This window comes from Rhea pennata, chromosome 11 (assembly GCF_028389875.1).
Source record: "Rhea pennata isolate bPtePen1 chromosome 11, bPtePen1.pri, whole genome shotgun sequence".
Taxonomy (NCBI): Eukaryota; Metazoa; Chordata; class Aves; order Rheiformes; family Rheidae; genus Rhea; species Rhea pennata.
Genome location: NC_084673.1, coordinates 15,287,123 through 15,305,528, shown reverse-complemented (window position 1 = coordinate 15,305,528; position 18,406 = coordinate 15,287,123). Strand labels below are relative to the sequence as shown.

The following is an 18,406-nucleotide window of genomic DNA, read 5'->3' as shown; positions in this document are numbered from 1 at the left end:
AGGTAACACAGAAGCAGAAGCCCAGAGACACCGGAATAAGTTACAGTCCTCTAGCCACTCTACAGTATGTGCCTAGGGCGGACTCTCCTCACCCTACTGAGCATATAAAAGCACTTTTGTTGCCTTGCACAAGTCACAGGAAAATCCTGGACTACCTGGAGAATATCTAAGCAGCTATTTTATTCCCTTCTCTAAATCCCTCCCTTGTGAATCCTCCCACAAAGTAGAACACAGCTAAAATCACAAGTGAGCCATGTGCCACCCATCTTGGTCTGTGTGGGTGCCAGAACACCATGGGAAATCCCGCATCTTGCAGAAGCCATGCTGCAGCCACTCTCCAGGGGAGGCTCTTCCCTCCCTTCTGTCTGTCGGGCAGTATTTCCCTTCTGGGAGTAAATGCCTGGACTCCAATTACTAATGCATTCAAACATAACTGTGCATATGGATTTTACTCACCCCATTAAGATTCAATCATCTGCTCTAATTTCTACTGCAGTATCTGCAGAAATAAAATCCACACCTAAGCTCTGAGGGCTACGTTCAGGGCCAGGAATAAACTGAAATACATTAGATTCCATTTAACTTGCAGCTCGTACAGGCTCTTTGCTCATCACCAGCACTAGGCCAGATAAGTTCTTCCCCAAAGACACTTGGGTCTCTTGAACCCACCTACATCCACCTGCAAATATGAATGTCTGTAACACACAAAGCTGCCACTTCTCTCTACTTTATATTTCAGCACTGGAAAGAGGAAGCTTCCTATTGCTTGCTCTTGATCAGCCCCCTCATTTTGGCTCTCTTTAGTGCATCCCTCCATCCCTAGCTCCTGTTGTAGCTGGATTCCTACCACCCCCACCAGGATTCCCACTTTTTCCCAGATTCACAGAATCACAGAATGGGCAAGGTTAGAAGGGACCTCTGGAGATCATCTAGTCCAACCTCCCTGCTCAAGCAGGGTCACCTAGAGCATGTTAGATAGGATTGCATCCAGGCAGGTTTTGAATATCTCCAGAGAAGGAGACTCCACTTCCCTTCAGTTTCTGCTCATCCTTCTGCCCAGACCTTGTTGAACCCTTCTGCCGAGCTCTTTTAATCAAGGCTCATGAGCCACAGCCATGATGCATTCCTCAGCAGCTCCAGAGCCCAGCTTGGCCTTGTCTAAAATTCAGCCAGGACCATACTTAGGCCAACAGGAGCAGCATCTAAGCTCAAGGACAACCAGAAATTCAGAGCACGTAGGATCCTGGGCTGCCAGACCTTAGTCCATGACAGTCATTGCACGGTTATCAATATGACATCTAAAAGTGATGCCACAGATTGTTTAACAAACCAAAAATCTGAAGTTTCCCAACAGAAACTTTTGAGTGGGAGATCTCAGAGGGCAGTGACCCTGTGGTCAAAAACAGACTTCCAAGTTTCAGGAATGGGAGTGGTTAAATATGAGAAAGCTATGCCATTGGCTTCCCTGTATTTCTTCCACAAAGAGCAATATCCTTGTATAGGGGATGCTGGGGGACAGGAATGTCCTGGGCTTTGGCACAGCCCTCTCCTTGCCAACCTGCCTAAAGAATGATCCTATTCTCCTCCAACCCTGCCATCTGCCATGGGACAGACTTGGAAGGGATGAAGTATCACCCATCTTGTGTAAAGAAAAGTAAAACTAGCCAATTTACAGAAAAAAAAAGGAGCCCTTTGTGCAAGGGACAGAACAGAGCAACATATTTTGGTCAGGGTCAGTGTGGAAAAAAAATGTAAAATCTGATTTTTCCCAGTGTTCAGAAGAAGGGAGAGCAAACCCAATCTTCTACCAAGGCACAAGGTCACACAGTGTCCTGGCCAAGCTTTGACTAGGACAAAACTCTCTCAAAAAGATGCAAACAAAACCAACCTCTGAATTACCTTCCTTTTTATTTATAGGCCATCAGGTAATAAGTTATCTTTTAAGCCTTACAATTAATCGCTCTGCCAGTCATCCAGGCAACAATTACTTTGAGTGTGTATGCCCATCTTCCCTCTTCCCAAAACACATCCCAGCTTCTGCTGAAGGACTGTCAGCAGGATAATGATTTGCTATTAACCTAAGCCATTATTTGGCCCTCTGAATCCTTCAGCAGCATCAAGCCCTGGCCAGTGATGCTCTTTGGGAATGCAAGGCCTTTGCTAGAGGCAAAGAAGGGCAGAGTGGTTGGAAAGAATCAAAGAGGAAGAAAGGGAGATAAGCACCAGGTTGAGGTTAGCTTGCCCGTTCCTGCTGCAAGGTGCACAGGGTGCTCCTCCTGGGGATACAAGATATTATTTTGCCTAGTACAAGGAAAAGCAGCTGCTTTCTCCTGTTGCATGGAGACTGAGCCTCAGCCAGCAGAGTATTTTATGGAAGAGCACAGCTTTATACCAGCACTCCACAGAGAAAGCGGGAGCTATTGCCGAAACACAGCACCTTCGCAAGGGCACACTTACATCCACAAAGGAGCAAGGCACATCGTGCTCCTGTGCTAGCATGGCTTAGAGCCCTGGCAGAACAAGCTGGTGTTCACCAGCACCTATCCATGTAGTCCCGCCCTCCAAAAATGTCAAGAGGCCTGTACCTTCCTGCAAAATAAGAAATGCACGACAATCAACCACAATCGGTCATGAAGAAACATGCCTCCTTTGTCATCCTGCAGATTACAAAGCACAGCTCAGTGAGCTGCAGAGTTCCTGAGAGATGTAGATGAGTCTGAGGCAGATCTTCCTAATCAGAGAAACTGTATTTTAAATAATTTGAGGATAACTGCAAAGAGGCCTGCACCAACACATAATGAAATCTGTTAAGCACTTTGCAAAGTCGAATACACATTGATTCTGAAATGCCAGAATTACAGCTCATGGTGGAAAGTTGATTCATTTCCCCCAAATCGTATATTTATTAAGATACAATCTCCAACTTAACCACATGCCATTTTTCCATGAACTTTCTGTTACACCTAAGATCCAGTTGAGTATGGCTCACTTAGTGAGCAACGCATGGTATTTTATCTCCTTTCACCATCTGCACACAATATGTAATGTACTCTGCTGTGTTCAAATCCTACCTCAAATAAAAAGATCATCTTGAAAAACAATGTGTCACAGGAGGGACCAGTGGAAATTTCTTCTGCAAGTTCAGGAAAGTTTCACAAAGGGGTTCCTGAGATACAGCACTCCTAAAAATAGCCCCTTTTATATGAACTGTAAGGTTCCTTTTTTATTTTTTTCTTCAAAAATAGCAAAAAAAGAAAAAAAACGAAGGCTTTGACCTCAAAGTTTCTGACATGGAACTCCCTTGGGACCTCCTATTGAACTGTACAAAGGACCAGTTTAGAAGATTTCTGAAGTTACTGCACTCCAGAAAGGCTTACAAACAGCTCACATCTGTGAGACCTGTCGTTTCCTCCTGCAGCTCTCTGTGAGCAGTGCAAGCGCTCCCAGCCTACAACCCTCACAGCGAGGCACAAGGCTGCAAGCCCCACTCGCTCTGAACAGCACGACAAGCCCCAGTCTTCTGCTCGGTACTCAGGGCACATTGCTGTTCCCAGCCCCTTTTACAACCCAGAAGGATCCCAGTGCAATACTGTGTGGCTGAGAGATGTGTCAGAAAGCGCCGGGCTGGGAACCTGGCCTGAAACAACAGAAGCTGGAGCACATGAAAGTGGCTGCAACGTTAGTGTTGGAGATCTCTCCAAACCAGTCTGAGCCCAGGAACGTGCCTTGTGGCTGCAACATAAAGAAAAGCACTGCTGTAGCACTCCCAGCATCTTTTCCTCTATGTCTTGCTATGCAGATCACCTTCTAGGCTCCTTCCTCCCCGTTGTTGATAGTCCTTGGCAAAACAGGAGAACAAATTTAGCCAGGGGACACAGCAGAGAAAGAGAGCCCCCGGACTCAGCTGAAACGTCTCCCCAGCTGTCCCTATTAACACTCCCTCTCCTGTCCCTGCCGACTCTGTTAGGGTTACCAGGAGTAGTAAACCAGACTGAGACCATTCCTCATGTTACACTGCTATTACACTCAAAGTTCACGCTTTAATCCAAACTAATTTTCATGTGGGGCCATAGTTTTATCCTCATGTTACTTCCTTCTCTCTCACCTCCCCAGACAAATGGCTCCATTCCAACATCCGCCTGTGCCATGGAGAGGAATCTGCTCTGATGCACAGCCCTGCTCACATCCCGAGGAGAAGCCTACCAAGGGACCCCAGCTAATTGCTCCTGCCCTTCGGTACAGCAGCACAGGACGCAGCAACACCGCCGGAGCGTTTGCTGCGAGCCGCCTCAGCAGAACAAGCTGCAGCACGCTGGCTTTGCTCCTCACACCCTCATCTGACAGCACTGCTCTCCAGCATCACTCTGGAGCATTTTGCAACCTACAGTAAGGAGGGAAACATCTTGCTCCACCCAAGTAGAGTTTGGACACTTGTACAGAAAATGGGAAACCCAGGAGCCCCAGGGGATCACATGGACCAGCACATGCCTGCTTTTAGACTAAAAGAAGATATGGTGAGAAGGATCACAGAAAGAAATCCAAAACTTCCAGCCAACATGCTACAATTACAGAACTACTTGGCCCAAGAATACCAGCAGGGACTGCCACATTTCCATGGCACAGACACAGGACAACAAGCCCATCAGCCACTCAGTGACCACTACACAGAGGGAGAATAACCTGTCCCTGCCAATAAGTCTGCTCTATCTCTTCCCAAGCCTTCAAGTGCACTCAACTATGCCCCATCTACTCCACCAACTGGCCATTTTTTATAGCTTCACTATGCTAAGGCAAAACAGTGCACCCCTCAGAAGCACCAGGCCACCAGACCTGTTTGATGCAGCCCTACTGTTACTGTCAACTTTTCTGAGGTTGACGGCACAGGGAGCATCACTGGCAGTCAGCTTGATATGACAAATCCATCACTGGCCTATTGAGCGAGTCAATAAGGAAGTGAAAAGCAAATGTTGCCACGGATTATTCCAACAACAGTGTACAAACAAGAGCAAGGCTCTTTTCCAGCAACTCGTCCACCCATGGCACAAGCATTCCCATTTAAGAGGAACAGGGTGCCGGATGTGATGTTTCCACATAAGAGGACCCAGCACCCTAGGAATGGGTGTTGCATCCCCCAATGCCCCACGAGCCCCAACAACCCACAAACTCCTCCACTCTGCATCGCAGGCGACCGAGCTGCTTCCCTCTGTACACACACCGCTGCCTGTCTCCCTCCTCCACCCCGGGCAGGGCTCCCCAGGATTTGTGCCAAAAGGGACAAACTGTTCCCTTGACAAACAGCACAGTTCTCATCTGAAGTCGAACAGAGAGCCAAGGTACCTGCTCTAGGGTCCACAACATTTCAGAGGGTCAAAAACGGGATAAATCAAAAGCACCGGTGGGAGTTCGCTACAGAAAATGAATCAGCAGAGCAGACGAGCGGCTCCTCTATCTATCTGCAATGTACAGAAAGCAATGATATAATTTCAGTCCTGTGATATATGCCAGGGGGTTCATGTTGCTAAAAATAAATAAATAAGTAAATTCAAAACATCTACATATAGTAGATAGCTTTCTAGGATAAACACCAAGGAAATCCCATAATAGCTGGAAGAAACTCAGTCTCAACTCTCCATAGCATTTGAGGTACAAAAACAGAACCTGGTCTAATGTAACACTTTAAAAGATCAATTTCCTAAAACTAGGAACAACCAGGCACAAAAATATCTGAGCAAAATCTGTACATATTTATATGTATATGTGTGTGTGTATGTAAAAGTAACAGTGCTAATTTGGAGATGTTTAAAGATACTTCAGAGGCCCAGAAACAAAAGCACTACTATATTCAAAAGAAACAGGGTCGTCATCAGTGGCGTGAAGTCTAGTTGGAGGCCTGTGGCTAGTGTCATCCCCCCGGGCTTAGTGCTGTGTCCCATCCTGTTCAACTTCTTCATCAATGACCTGGATGAGGGGACAGAGTGCCTCCTCAGCAAGTCTGCTGATGATACCAAGCTGGGAGGAGTGGCTGACACACCGGAGGGCTGTGCTGCCATTCAGAGAGACCTGGACAGGCTGGAGAGCTGGGCAGAGAGGAACCTCATGAGGTTCAACAAGGGCAAGTGCAGAATCCTGCACCTAGGGAAAAAATAACCCTAGGCACCAGTACAAGCTGGGGGCTGACCTTCTGGAGAGCAGCTCTGCAGAGAAGGACCTGGGAGTGCTGGTGGAGGACAAGTGGACCATGAGCCAGCTATGTGCCCTTGAGGCTAAGAAAGCCAATGGTCTCCTGGGCTGCATTGGGAAGACTGTTGCCAGCAGGTCGAGGGAGGTGATCCTGCCCCTCTACTCAGCCCTGGGGAGGCCTCATGTCAAGGACTGTGTCCAGTTCTGGGCTCCCCAGCACAAGAGAGACAGGGAGCTGCTGGAGAGAGTCCAGCGTAGGGCTACGAGGATGATCAGAGGGCTGGAGCATCTGCCCTACGAGGAAAGGCTGCGAGAGCTGGGCCTCTTCAGCCTGGGGAGGAGAAGACCAAGGGGGGATCTTATCAATGTGTACAAGCACCTGAAGGGAGGATGTCAGGGGGACAGGGACAAACTCTTTTCAGTTGTCCCATGTGACAGGACAAGAGGCAATGGGCAGAAATTGAAGCACAGGAAGTTCCACCTGAACGTGAGGGGGAATTTCTTCACTGTGCGAGTGACGGAGCACTGGAACAGGTTGCCCAGAGAGGTTGTGGAGTCTCCTTCTCTGGAGATATTCAAGGCCCACCTGGATGCAACCCTGTCTAACATGCTCTAGGTGACCCTGCTGAGCAGGGAGGTTGGACTAGGTGACCTCCAGAGGTCCCTTCCAACCTTACTGATTCTATGATTCTATGAAAAGAACTATTTAAGACAGGAGTCTGAAGAAAAGTTTAAGAAACAAATAGATATCTGTAACAAATTAATAAAAATATTATAAAATTAGTATCTAGAAATCAACATATTTTGTAAATAAAGCTAAAAAATATCACAAAACTAATGGCAATAGGTATGTCAGAAAAGAACAATGGTCTACCAATACAACAGGCTTGATGCTAAAAAGCTAACGTGAAATTATCCATGCTGATAACAAAGATGTAGAAATTATAAGTATTTCTTATCTTTCCAGATAAGGATGACATTTATATCTCAGCTATAATAAAATTCTCTGAATTCCAGAAGCAATTCAGAAGGATACTCAATACCATCTATTAAGCATTTTTTACATCTGTGAGACTATAAAACTTATACCTAATAGTGTATACATGATACATGAGCTCACTGAATCCCTAACTTTGACTTTTTTTTTTTTTTTTTTTTTTTTTTTTTTTTTTAATACATCACAGGACAGTCAGGAAGTTCCAGAGATCTTGGAAGAACAATAAATAATAATTAAAAAAAACAGCTCAAACAAACAAAAGCTTAGTGTCATGCAAATATTTTTAAGAGGATAAATGAACTGATCTGGGAACTATAGGCTGCTTACTCTGACTTTGGTCCCAGGCAGAGTCATACAAAGGCCAAAGCAAGCAACAAAGTATTAAAAGAGGGAAACAAAATTAGTGCTAGTCAACAGACTTTTATGGTAGGAGGACTTGTCAAATTAATCTGGTATTTCCTCCAAGATTACACATTTGGTTGACAAAGGTAACTGTGTTGACATAATACACGTAGACTTCTGTATGACATTTGACTTTGGCCAGTATGACAGTCTGATAATAAAAAACCCCAATAAACATCAGTGTAGTCCATATCAAGTGGATTAAAAAATGGTTGAGCCCAGTGACCTAATTACAGTTATACTTGTGCTGACTGCTCCCCCTGAGGTTTCAGCTCCCTCAAGACAGGGACAATGTTCCTACCAGAGACCAGGACCCACAAATCAGAAAGATGGTTCTTTGGTGGCAGAAATAGAGAAAAGTCAAAACACTTTTTTTCAGCTGAAAAAATGGAGAAGGGCAATACAATGCCTATGACACAGACAACACAGACCGAGCCATGTGGTCACCTTGTGCCTTTCCCTTGGACAAGAGAGGAAGGCTGGCATTGCACCCTGAGATGACACTTCCACTGCAGTTACAGCCCTGGGCCCATCCTACAGCATTTCCCACCTTCAGCCCCTTGCTAAAGACCTCCTTGCTGCATCAGCAGTTGCAAAGCTGGGAATGTAAATCATCCAGGAACTGAGTAAAAGTTGAGTACAAAGGAGCAAAGTCCTCCCAAGACCCTGCCTACTCTCCTCCTCCATCTGTAATTTGCTCTGGGACATTCACACCAAGGAGCAAAGCATCTAAAGAGGCAGCAACCAGACCCCAGACTTCCCTGTGTGTATTCACCCAACAGCTGCAAAGGGGTACCCACACTGACGAAGAGCATTTACTGATCAAATCAGGAGTAATACTGAACTGCTGCACCTAAACTTGATGATGGAAACCAAGCAGTGTGGGAAGGCCAACCACTCACTCTCTCCACCCCTCAACCTTCCCTCTCCAAAGCTACCACCACCAGACTTGCAAGCAACAGTGATGGAGACAGCCCGTTCACGGCACTGCTTGTGGGTTGCTACTTCAAGCCCTCTGTTTAACAGTGATGTGGTGTTACATAGCAATAGTGTGGAGGAGGAAAGCTGCCAACCTCCAGTGGGCTGGGTTTTGCTCATCACCTTTGCTCTAGGTAGAGGGCACTTCTGGATTGGGAAGCTTACAGACAAGAGCAAACACCAGCAAGTGGAAAGGGACTCGGTTCCTCCTCTCATCTCAGTAAGAATGATGATTGACATACTGTTGCAGATATTACGCTATCTAGAAGCTGTAGAGATGATTTCTGCCCCATTATTCCCCCTAGAGAGATATTTCAGGACCATCCTTCTGTTTGAACAGTCAGGAACCTTCCTCCAATTTCTAACAGACCTTTCATCATTTATGTTTGATTTCACCTTTTCACTTTTCCCTCCCTTCTGCACTTCCTTCTCTTCCTGCAGATATATTTACATAGAGCAGCCACATTCCACCTCAAACTCCATTTTGCTGGGTCAAACAGGACAATTTTCTTTAGTTTCCCATTCTAACAGCAGCTCTCCATTCCCTTGGTAATCCTAGACACCATTCTCTGAACCTGCTCCAGCCTGAGATGAGCCTGTAATTCTATTCACTTCCATTCATTTTCTACCACAGAGCAGAGTAAATCCTTGTCCTGCGTTCAGAAATATGTTATACTGTAACAAGAGAAGTCATGTAACATGCACGTGTAAAAAGTTCCGTTTCCCATTAAGAATGTTTCATCTGCACAGAGGTACCTCCATCTAATCTAGTTTATTAACAAGTCAGCCTAGTTTCCTCAGACCCTGTCTTTTACTAGGAACCCCTGTCTGCCCAAAGCCTACCACATCTTATGCAAGAAGACCATATTTATACATGTAAGAGTTTGCAAGATCAGGCTATGAAATTGTATCTCAATTCAGCATGAAGATTTGAGGGATAAAGACAAGATGGGGGCCTCAGCCCTTGATTTTAAAAGTAAATAAATAAAAGTTTCTACACTGAACAAACAAAAACCTTTATGTCACAGTAACTTGAATCCTGCCTTAGTGGAAAAAAAAATTCTTTGCCAAAGCCAAAGGTAAACTTGAGTTTTGAGAATACCTGTGAAACAAGAAATACAGGAGCTTTCATTGTTCACAGGTTCATGCTCTTCCTAGGTAGCCAGACTACCGGTACAAACCCCCATCCCACTTTGGAGTGAGCTTGACAGAGATCTCATCACATCCCAGGAGTCAAGTGGCAGGTATTAATACACGCCTGAGATGGAGCAAGTGTAGATACAGGCAAGCCCTGGGCCTGACCTTGCATCCTTCTGTATGCGAAACTCCAGGCAGTGTTACTGCAAGATGTGGGTTTTCAAGAAATGCACATTTTGGCTGTGTGCCGTATGTTTTCAGAAAGTTCACAAGAGCTAGAAAAGTGTATTTCCAGAGCCTTTGCCCAAAGAACAGACTGATTTATTTAAAAATATTGACTGTTTGTTAGTGCAGATTTTCACATTTGTGAAGCTAGCAGCAACCACAAATGAGAAGCTATAAACGCAGATACGCCAGCAACTTTTAATATCATGATTTTGTGCCTGCCATATAACACACCATTCACTCGTATTATTTCCTACATAGAATCTTAAATTGCACTCAGCACTCTGAGTACCTTCCAGTAACAACACAGGAAACATGAACACCCATCTGACATATATATAACTCCCTTCCAGAGGGGAGAAGTGGAACACAGTAATTTCTCTTGGGAAGTTTTAAAGATCAGGCGTTTGCTTTCAAATTAACACGTTCACCACTGTGTACTTGATAGTGCAAGCAAGGTGGCCAGGTTTATGAAGACTCTCAGCACCTAGAAAGTTCAGCCCTTTTCATCTGCCCCCCCCCCCCCCTTGCTAAAGAGGCACAGACATCTCTTCTGGCAGAGGAGCAGTTATTCCCCGTGCCCTTCAGCCTCAGCCTTTTAAATATCCAGCACCATGAGCATATGGACCCAAGCCCGGAACTTCACTGGAAACTCTCAGATTGAATATGCAGGCAGCTCCAAACATCCAGCTGTTCAGATATCCACCCCTCCCCAGTGTTAATAGCTTTTTGCCATTTACACCATTTTACTGTTATCTGCAGAGAAACTTTGAAGGTATGACTGACTGACTGATTCTTTGCCAGGACAGGAAGAAGCCTATTGGAGAAGCTTAATGTCAGCAGTGCTCCAGCATGACTGACTCAAAGACCAACTGTGGATGCGAACCTTCCAACAACGAGAAAGCCCTGGGGCTTTGAATGAAGCCAGGTTTCCTCTGTCCGCAGGCATCACTCCTCCTGTTCATTCAGCTCCAGGTGCTGTTCTTCACTCACGTGGCCACCTCAGTGGAGATGCCCCTCGTGAGACAAGGGGTGGAGGCCCCTGCTGCCAGCCACGCACATATCTCTGCCCCTTCCAGCCACAGCCTGTGCACAGATGCTGAAGTGTGTCCAGTACTGCAGAGAGGTCCAGGAGGCTGTGACCAAAAATCCCATCCCAAAGAGGGAGGTCACCCGCCAGAGCCATCGAGGCAGTGCCAGTTTCATTCTCAGCCTGAATCTAGCTTATCCTGCAATACAGTTTTAGCTGCAGGTGACGACCATGTAACTGTGCTCTTGTTGCTTCCCTATGAGCTTGCTCCAGAAAGGCATGGCTTGGCACTTCCTGGATTTGGCAAGCACTGACACATCCGTAACGGGTGTCTCTTTTATTTATTAGACTGGTTTAGCATATGTTTGAGCAAGAGCAGGAAATTCTTTGTCTAAAGGACTTCTAACTGGCTGCTGCACTCCGGATAAGCATCCTTGTTTGCAGGCTTGTTCATGTGCCAGGAGGAGCACAAGTTGAGCTGAGACCCCTTGACTTCTTGTTCTGCATTCAGGAAGGCAGACAGTCTGTTTGCCAACATGGACAGATGCAGGATGTTGTTTGAACATCCTAAACACACGTGATCTTTTCAGCAAAATAAGATGACAACAATTGGATGCTAGTTAGACTTAATTTTAACTTAATGAATATGGGACTGTCATCATTAAACTGACAGCCTCACTTTCCTGATCTTGACCCCTCTACTGACATTGCAAGTACATTGCCAATTTAGGCTGTTGACTGAGAGAACAGCACTCAGGACAGGACAGTCCTGAGTCAGTGAATCAGGAGAGGTCTCTTGATATCTGCCACTGCTTTGAAGTATGTACCTCCAAACTCTCCACTGGCCACGCTCTGAATTCCGTGTACAGCAAGAGTCTCTTTGTCTGTTAACAAAGATTTCATTTGTATTGGTTTCACTAGTACATCCCAATGGCTTGTATTTAGAGCAGAGAACAAGCTACCGAGAATTATTAAGATTTTGATAACATCTCTGTTATCCCCTAAAGGGAAAGAAAGTTGTTCTTTTACACTTTCGCTTTAGTTTTAACTCAATCTACCTAGATTCTTAAGACATGAAATGCATTCAAGCAATTAACAATTTGAAAGGTGATAAAAGCAGCTAAATAGTTTCAGATCTACTTGCTGCACTACCTAGCCAGATGGCATAAATCATTACTTATCAATCTTTTATTTTATCTCAGGAAGTTTTTTTTTATTTTTCCTTCCACGACCACTGACTATAAGTTCACAATGCCCAAATTTTAAAACAAAACCACATAGGATAATTTAAAATACCTTTCCCAACTATATTTAAGCTCTCACAAACCCAGTATAATATTTTCATGTGTTGTGGATACTAGGGGCCACATTTCATTTATCAGTTCAAACAAAATAACTCACTGGACTGGGTCTCTGCGTCCAGCACCTGCCCTAGCCAGGAGCCACATCACACACGGCCATTAATAAACTAATAGTTACCCACAGGCTGCTTTTACCGAACTCTGTTGAGTTACTCCACGTTCACGGAAGAGTAAGACAGAGACCAGGGTCTCCACTTTATATTATAGACTATAAACGCTGGAGATATTTCACCACAACCATTTTACAAGCTGTAAAACTGAAGTTCATTTACTGCTTTTGCTGTAAAAGCAGACAGCGGTACAGTCACTAACCAGAGGTATGCTACGGTCCCCTTTCAGCAGCACTGCACAGACTACCTGAAACTCCTTACGCAGTAGTGTTTCTTGCTAAAACAGCAGGACACAGAAGGCAGAAAAAGCACACTCTCAAAATACACAGTCTTCTTAAAAATAGTTCTGTTAGGATCGCTTTTATATCGCCTAGGTTAACTCACGAGGGACGACACCGTGCAAAGCCCCCAGTCGTATTTTCAAAGTGCCCACGGAAACACTCGGAAAGTCTTCACTCGCCGCTTTTAGCTTGTCACCTAAGCACAGCGGCTTTACGGCGAAACGCTGAACCGGCGCAAGGCAGGGACGTACGAGCAAGCGCTCGGCGCTGCAAGCGGTTCTTCCTAGGAACGCGAATCGCCCCCTCCTGCACCTGACTCCCACCGCCTCCCCATTCCTGCTTCCCTCGCTCCTTCCCGGCGAGCTTCTCACTCCAAACGAAGGAGAGTTTTACCCGAATCGCGACTTGAGGACCGGCTCCTTTCCGCAGCTGTCTCCGGGAGACGGAAAGTTCGGAGAAGTTGGAGGACGAAGCAGCAACACGGGGCAGGGAAAGAGCGAGGGCAGCGCCGGGCGCGCCGACCCCCGCGCCGCGCTGCGCCGCGCCCGCCCGGCTCCCCCCGCCCGCGGCACTCACCGGCGTTGCGGAGCTTCTTGTTCCTCAGCACGGACAGGATGACCAGGACGTTGCCCAGGATGTCCCCCACGATGGTGACGATGAGCACGGCGGCCAGCGCCGTGGCGGCCCGCGCCGCCGGCCCGGCCCCCAGCCGGCAGCCCGGGCAGCTCCCGTTGCTCCCCGGCCGCTCCATGCGTGGCTCTGCCCGGCCCGGCCCGGCCCGGCTCGGCCCGCCGCCGCTGCCGCGGCCCCTCCTCCCGCCCCGCCGGGGAGCCCCGGCCCCGCCGCCGCTGCGCTCCTCCCCGCGGGGCCGCGCAGCGCCCGGCCGCGGGGCGCCGCCGCCGCCCGGCCGCCCTGCCCGGGGCCGGGGCCGGGGCCGGGGCCGGGGCCGGGGCCGGGGCCGCGGGGAGGGGCGCGGGGCAGCCCCGGCGCGGCGCGGCGCGGCGCGGGGCCGGGCGGGCAGCGCTCCGCAGCGCTGGGTCGTGGCGCCACCGCGCGGCGCCGCCGGGGAGCGACGGGGCCCGAGCCGCTTCCCCCGAGCGGCTGCGGGAGCGGGAGCGGGAGCGGCGCGCGCACCGCGTGGAATGCACGGTGTGCGGGGGCGCGTTCGCAGTTCCGCACGGTGCACACGGTGTGCGAGTGTCACGTACAGGTGCAAGAGGTGCAGGTGCACGTGTGCAGTTCTGCACAATGTACATGGTGTGCGAGTGTCACATACAGGTGCAAGGTGTGCAGGTGCACATGTGCAGTTCTGCACAATGTACATGGTGTGCAAGTGTCGCACACAGGTGTACATGTGCAGTTCTTCACGGTGCACATGGTGTGCAGGCAAGTGTCACATCCAGGTGTAAGATGTGCAGGTGCACAGTGTGCTGGTCTACAGGGCGCATGGTGGGTATGTGCATGGTAAGCAGCTGTGTGTATTGTGCAGGTGCCCAGTGTGCATGATGTATATAGATACATACATATGTAGTGTGCAATGCGCAGTGTGTGCAGCAGCTCACAGCGCGGATGGTGCGGGCACTGTGTGGGGCGTGCGTGGTGAACAGGAGTGCAGGTGTACCTGGTGTACGGATACGTGTGGTGGGCCAGGTACAGCGTGCACAGCCGTACATATGTGGATGGCGTGCCAGTGCGCATGGTATGCAGTGTACGCAGCATGTGCGCTGTACAGCATACATGATATAGGTGTGCAGGTGTGCATGGTGCTGCGCAGGCAGAGGCCCAGGCAGCTGGAGAAGATGTGCCCGCCGCTGGAGCCCGGTGCTCACCTGCATGCTGAGAGAAAGCAGCTTTGACGTGCCAGCAGCCTTTTGAACCCTGGCAGCTGGCAGGGGATGTTTCCACAGCCAGCTCCCGCTCTCGGAGGCAAACGCCGAGACGGGAGAGGTTACGAGGGGCGCGGGTGAAGTTTCACACACCTTCCACGTCACGGCAGGGTTTTCTCAGGCTCCGTTTCCCCACAGTAAACAGCTCGTGGATCACCCACACTGCACGCCACGCAAGGGGAAAAGCCTGGCGCCTGCGGGGAAGAGCTGGGCAGGGCCACGGACTGGCCTGGTGCGTGCTTAAAACTGTTACTGACATTACTACTCCTGGCAGAGCAGTGAGAGCAGGGGCCGCTTCTAGTAAAACTACTGCAGCCAGGAAAACACAAAACTGGCATTTCATCTGGTGACTTCTTTTGCTCATAGATTTTCACCTGTAATTTTATATCCGCAAAAAGCAGTCTTTTTCCACCGCAGAACGAGACCGCTCTGGCTGGGCACGTCGGCATAGCTCTACGAGCATGCGTGCATCTGCGCTGTTACATCGACTCACCTCCCGTAAGATGCTCCCGAGCAAGCTCTATTATGATAGATGGAGCGAGCAGCCGTTTTCATCGCTGGAGTGATTTAGATGAATAGTTTCCAAGCTGTTTCCCCCCACCTTCCTGCTGAATGGACTCTTCATTGCTTCAATTGAGAAAAGGCTAGTGCTCTAGGAAGCAATAGTGAGGAAAAAAAATGAAGGTGGACATATCAAAAAGACCTTTTTAATTATGCTGTACAAGAGCCTCTGACATAAATCGTACAGAAATAAAAATATCCACAATGTGTTAGAAGAAATCAGGCTCATTTGACTGCACAAAAACCATGAATGTGATTGCAAGAAAAGGCAACTGAATCAGGGTCAGGATGCAGCAGCTCCTTTGTACCCAAACCACAACTGTTAGGCTATGCACACGGATATACAAACAGAAAAGCAAGGTGAAAGCAGTCAGTGCAATACAGTCAAACATAGTAGACACTTTTCAAATATTCCTTTGGAATAAGCTTTACAACTTTGATAACGGTGAGGCTTAAGGGGGCAGCGCTTACTGCTGCAAAGGGTTTTAGGCAATGTCTTCTCCCATTGGTGAGCGGCACCAGTGGCAAGACATGTGCTCCTAACGTTACCGGTGATTTTTGGTGCTGGCTTATGCCCCTCAGAGATGCCAGGTCTCCTAGGAGGGAGAGGTCCCGCTGGCAGCGGGCGGCGTGCTCGGTTGTCCGGCCAGCTCGCACGCCGGACGGGAATTAGCTCTTCCTGCTCCTGCCCGGTGGCACGAATGGGTCCCAGCGGCAGCGGGCAGGAGTCGCTCGTCCCTCGTGTGCCACGTGGTGTGAAACACCTCCACTCCCGACCCTGCCTACCGAAACACTCAACTTCATTAGAGTTAATCCAGGTATATTGTAACAAGTGAAAGCTTGCATAATTGAAAAATAGCTGAGGCATTAATCTTCCTTCTCGGTACCCTGAGTCCTCTTTAAAAAGATTATTTTGTCTTCAGAGACAGCTTTAATGCTACTTAATGAATCGCTTATAAATGAAGGGTTTTTTCCCGCACGGGGACAGGCTAACTGCTACGCTGGTTCGGTCAGCGTAGAGGAGACAATTAAGTTTTGTCAAGTACACAAAGAAAATAATTGCTCTCCACAAATACCACCGTAGTGAATTCAGCATACTTACTGCCAATTTATCCTGTCCTTTTGATTGAGTCTTCTTAGGGGCAGCAACACATCTATTTCCTTCAACATTCTGGGAAAATCAGAATCCAGACTGGAGCTCATCCATTCAGGCGTCCAGTTCCAGAGGAGGGAAGTGACGTGAGAAAGGATGAATAAAGTGAGAAACTGGAACATCAGAACCTCTCCCTTAGGTTCTAAGATGAGTTTTTTAGTTGCAGAGAGGGTCTGGGCAAGTTACCCTTACAACTGGACCCCTTGCCCTGGAACCGGACAGCAGGCGGGACCCCGGGGCAGCGCCGGCGTTCGCACGACGCACGTAATCCCGGTGAGCTGCAAAGGCAGACCTGCTGCGCGGAGGCGCTGTTCCTAGGCTCAGGCAGAGGGCCTGGACCGCGCACGCACACGCGCAGCCCTTGCCGCGTCCCCACGCGGTGCCGGCTCCGAGCCCCAGACGCACACGCACAGCGAGGGATGCGCAAGGCAGAGCGCGTGGCAGAAGAGGAGCCATGCCTCGGGAAAAGCCGTCGCGCTGAACTGCCGTCAGACGGCGAGGTCGGCAAAGAAACGGGTCTGCTCAGGCCCTCGCGCGCGCAGAGAAACCCCCGGCAAACCAGGGCGCTCGCGCGCGGCCGCTTCCCCCCGTCAGCGGAGCGGCGGCCCGTGCAGCGCGGGCCCTTTGCTCTCCCCAGACGGGTTTTTCTGGTGAGCAGCCCTAGACTCAGGCCCATTCGTTCAGCTCAACAGCTGAAAGCCAAAACCTCAGTGAAAAGGGAAAGAAGGAAAACTCTGTATTCCTCGCGTACTTTGAATATTAAGTGACGCTGTCAGCGTTGCCTTGGGATAACTCATCAAACCACTTCCTCGCTCAGACACGCGCGTGATTTTAGAAGAATGACTTTGAGGCTGACTTGCTGTTTCAAACCTCTGACTTTTTTCATGTCAGACTCGTGGACACAGCGGGAATGAAGTCAGGAGCAGCCTCGCTAGCAACAACCGCGCGGGGTGACCCAGCTTCACTTTGCACCTCGGAACGAAGCGACGGCAGAAGTTTAAACCCCACGGTGCAGGGCTCGCGGCTGCGGCACGTTGGGGTCGGGGTTTGCTGTGATCAGCTCGCGCCCTCCAAAAAAGCTTTTACTGACGGGAAGGTTTGTACGGCAGCCACTGAGTTATGCATGTGATTTGTACAGGCTCTTCTAGCAAATAACCCGAGCGCTTTTGACACATGAAGAAAACCAAGCTCTTTCCTGCAATGTTTTCGCTGATGTAACTCAGCTCTGTGACTCTACGTCCCAGCCCCACCAGCCCAGCATCTCCATCAGGGCCCGCTTTCCGCTGGATGCTACCTTCAAGCCAAACAGCAAGGATGCACCTAGATGCACATGCTCCCAGCCAAGCATCTCCGCTCACCTGAATTCAAAGCACCAGCTCCCCACCACCTAGGAAATACAGAGGAGATGTTTTATTTTTATATGGCATCTTAAAGGGATCACACGGTGTTGTGACTTTAGAAATCCTTTTTTTTTCTATTTTGTAGCTAAAGCTTCATTAAAAAAATTGGGTGCAACTATATAAGCCCACATAAAGCAGGGACAAAAGTAACATCCTACCTTCTGACCATTGTAAAACTGCAGGTCTCTGAATGCTAGAGTGAAATGGTTTTTTAGATGATGTTATTGACTCCCTCCTCCCCCCAAAAGTCCCAAATCACAGAGCCTTGCCCCCAGTGAAAGCAATTTGGTTGCTCTGCACAACTGCCTGGGCTGTTTAGATGATAGATGATCAACAGATGCACGACTCTGCCCAAGTCGTGATCGCACTGAAGGAAAAAGATATAAATAATGAGGCTGGTGGGGTTTGTGGCAGCAAGCCGGGAGCTCCGGCGCCCTCGCGTTGCTCGCTGCCGGAGGCTGCCTCCCGTCAAGGCCTCCAAACTAGCCCGTCCATGCTCAGAAGAGAAACTCGGGCAAGGCCAAAGCTGTTTTACCCCGCTGTGTTAAGCCAGGAAGATTGAACTGACATATTTTGTGGTTAACAGCTCCAAAGGAAGTTGAAGTGCTCGGATTTTTGAGTAAGAAAATAGTTTTCCTCCTAAGTTACCCCACAATGAAAAAGTTGCTCCAGGTGCTGCTCGTTCAGCACTTGTCAGCAGGGCAG

The 18,406-nt window shown here is 48.7% G+C and overlaps 1 protein-coding gene across 2 annotated transcripts in view; it reads right to left on the bottom strand.

Annotated features, from left to right (window-relative positions):
• The window catches only part of GPR50 (G protein-coupled receptor 50), a 153,305-nt gene extending 139,853 nt beyond the window's left edge, over window positions 1-13,452 (bottom strand). The window contains exon 1 of one of the 2 annotated variants that reach the window (XR_009959558.1): window positions 13,278-13,341. Coding sequence is in view for 1 of the 2 variants with exons in the window: in XM_062584508.1 (XP_062440492.1) it covers window positions 13,278-13,452 (175 nt within the window). In the remaining variant the exon portion in view is untranslated. Of the gene's footprint in view, window positions 1-13,277 lie in introns of both variants that reach the window. The other variant, XM_062584508.1, reaches the window with a different exon arrangement.
• Window positions 13,453-18,406: the final 4,954 nt, after the last annotated feature.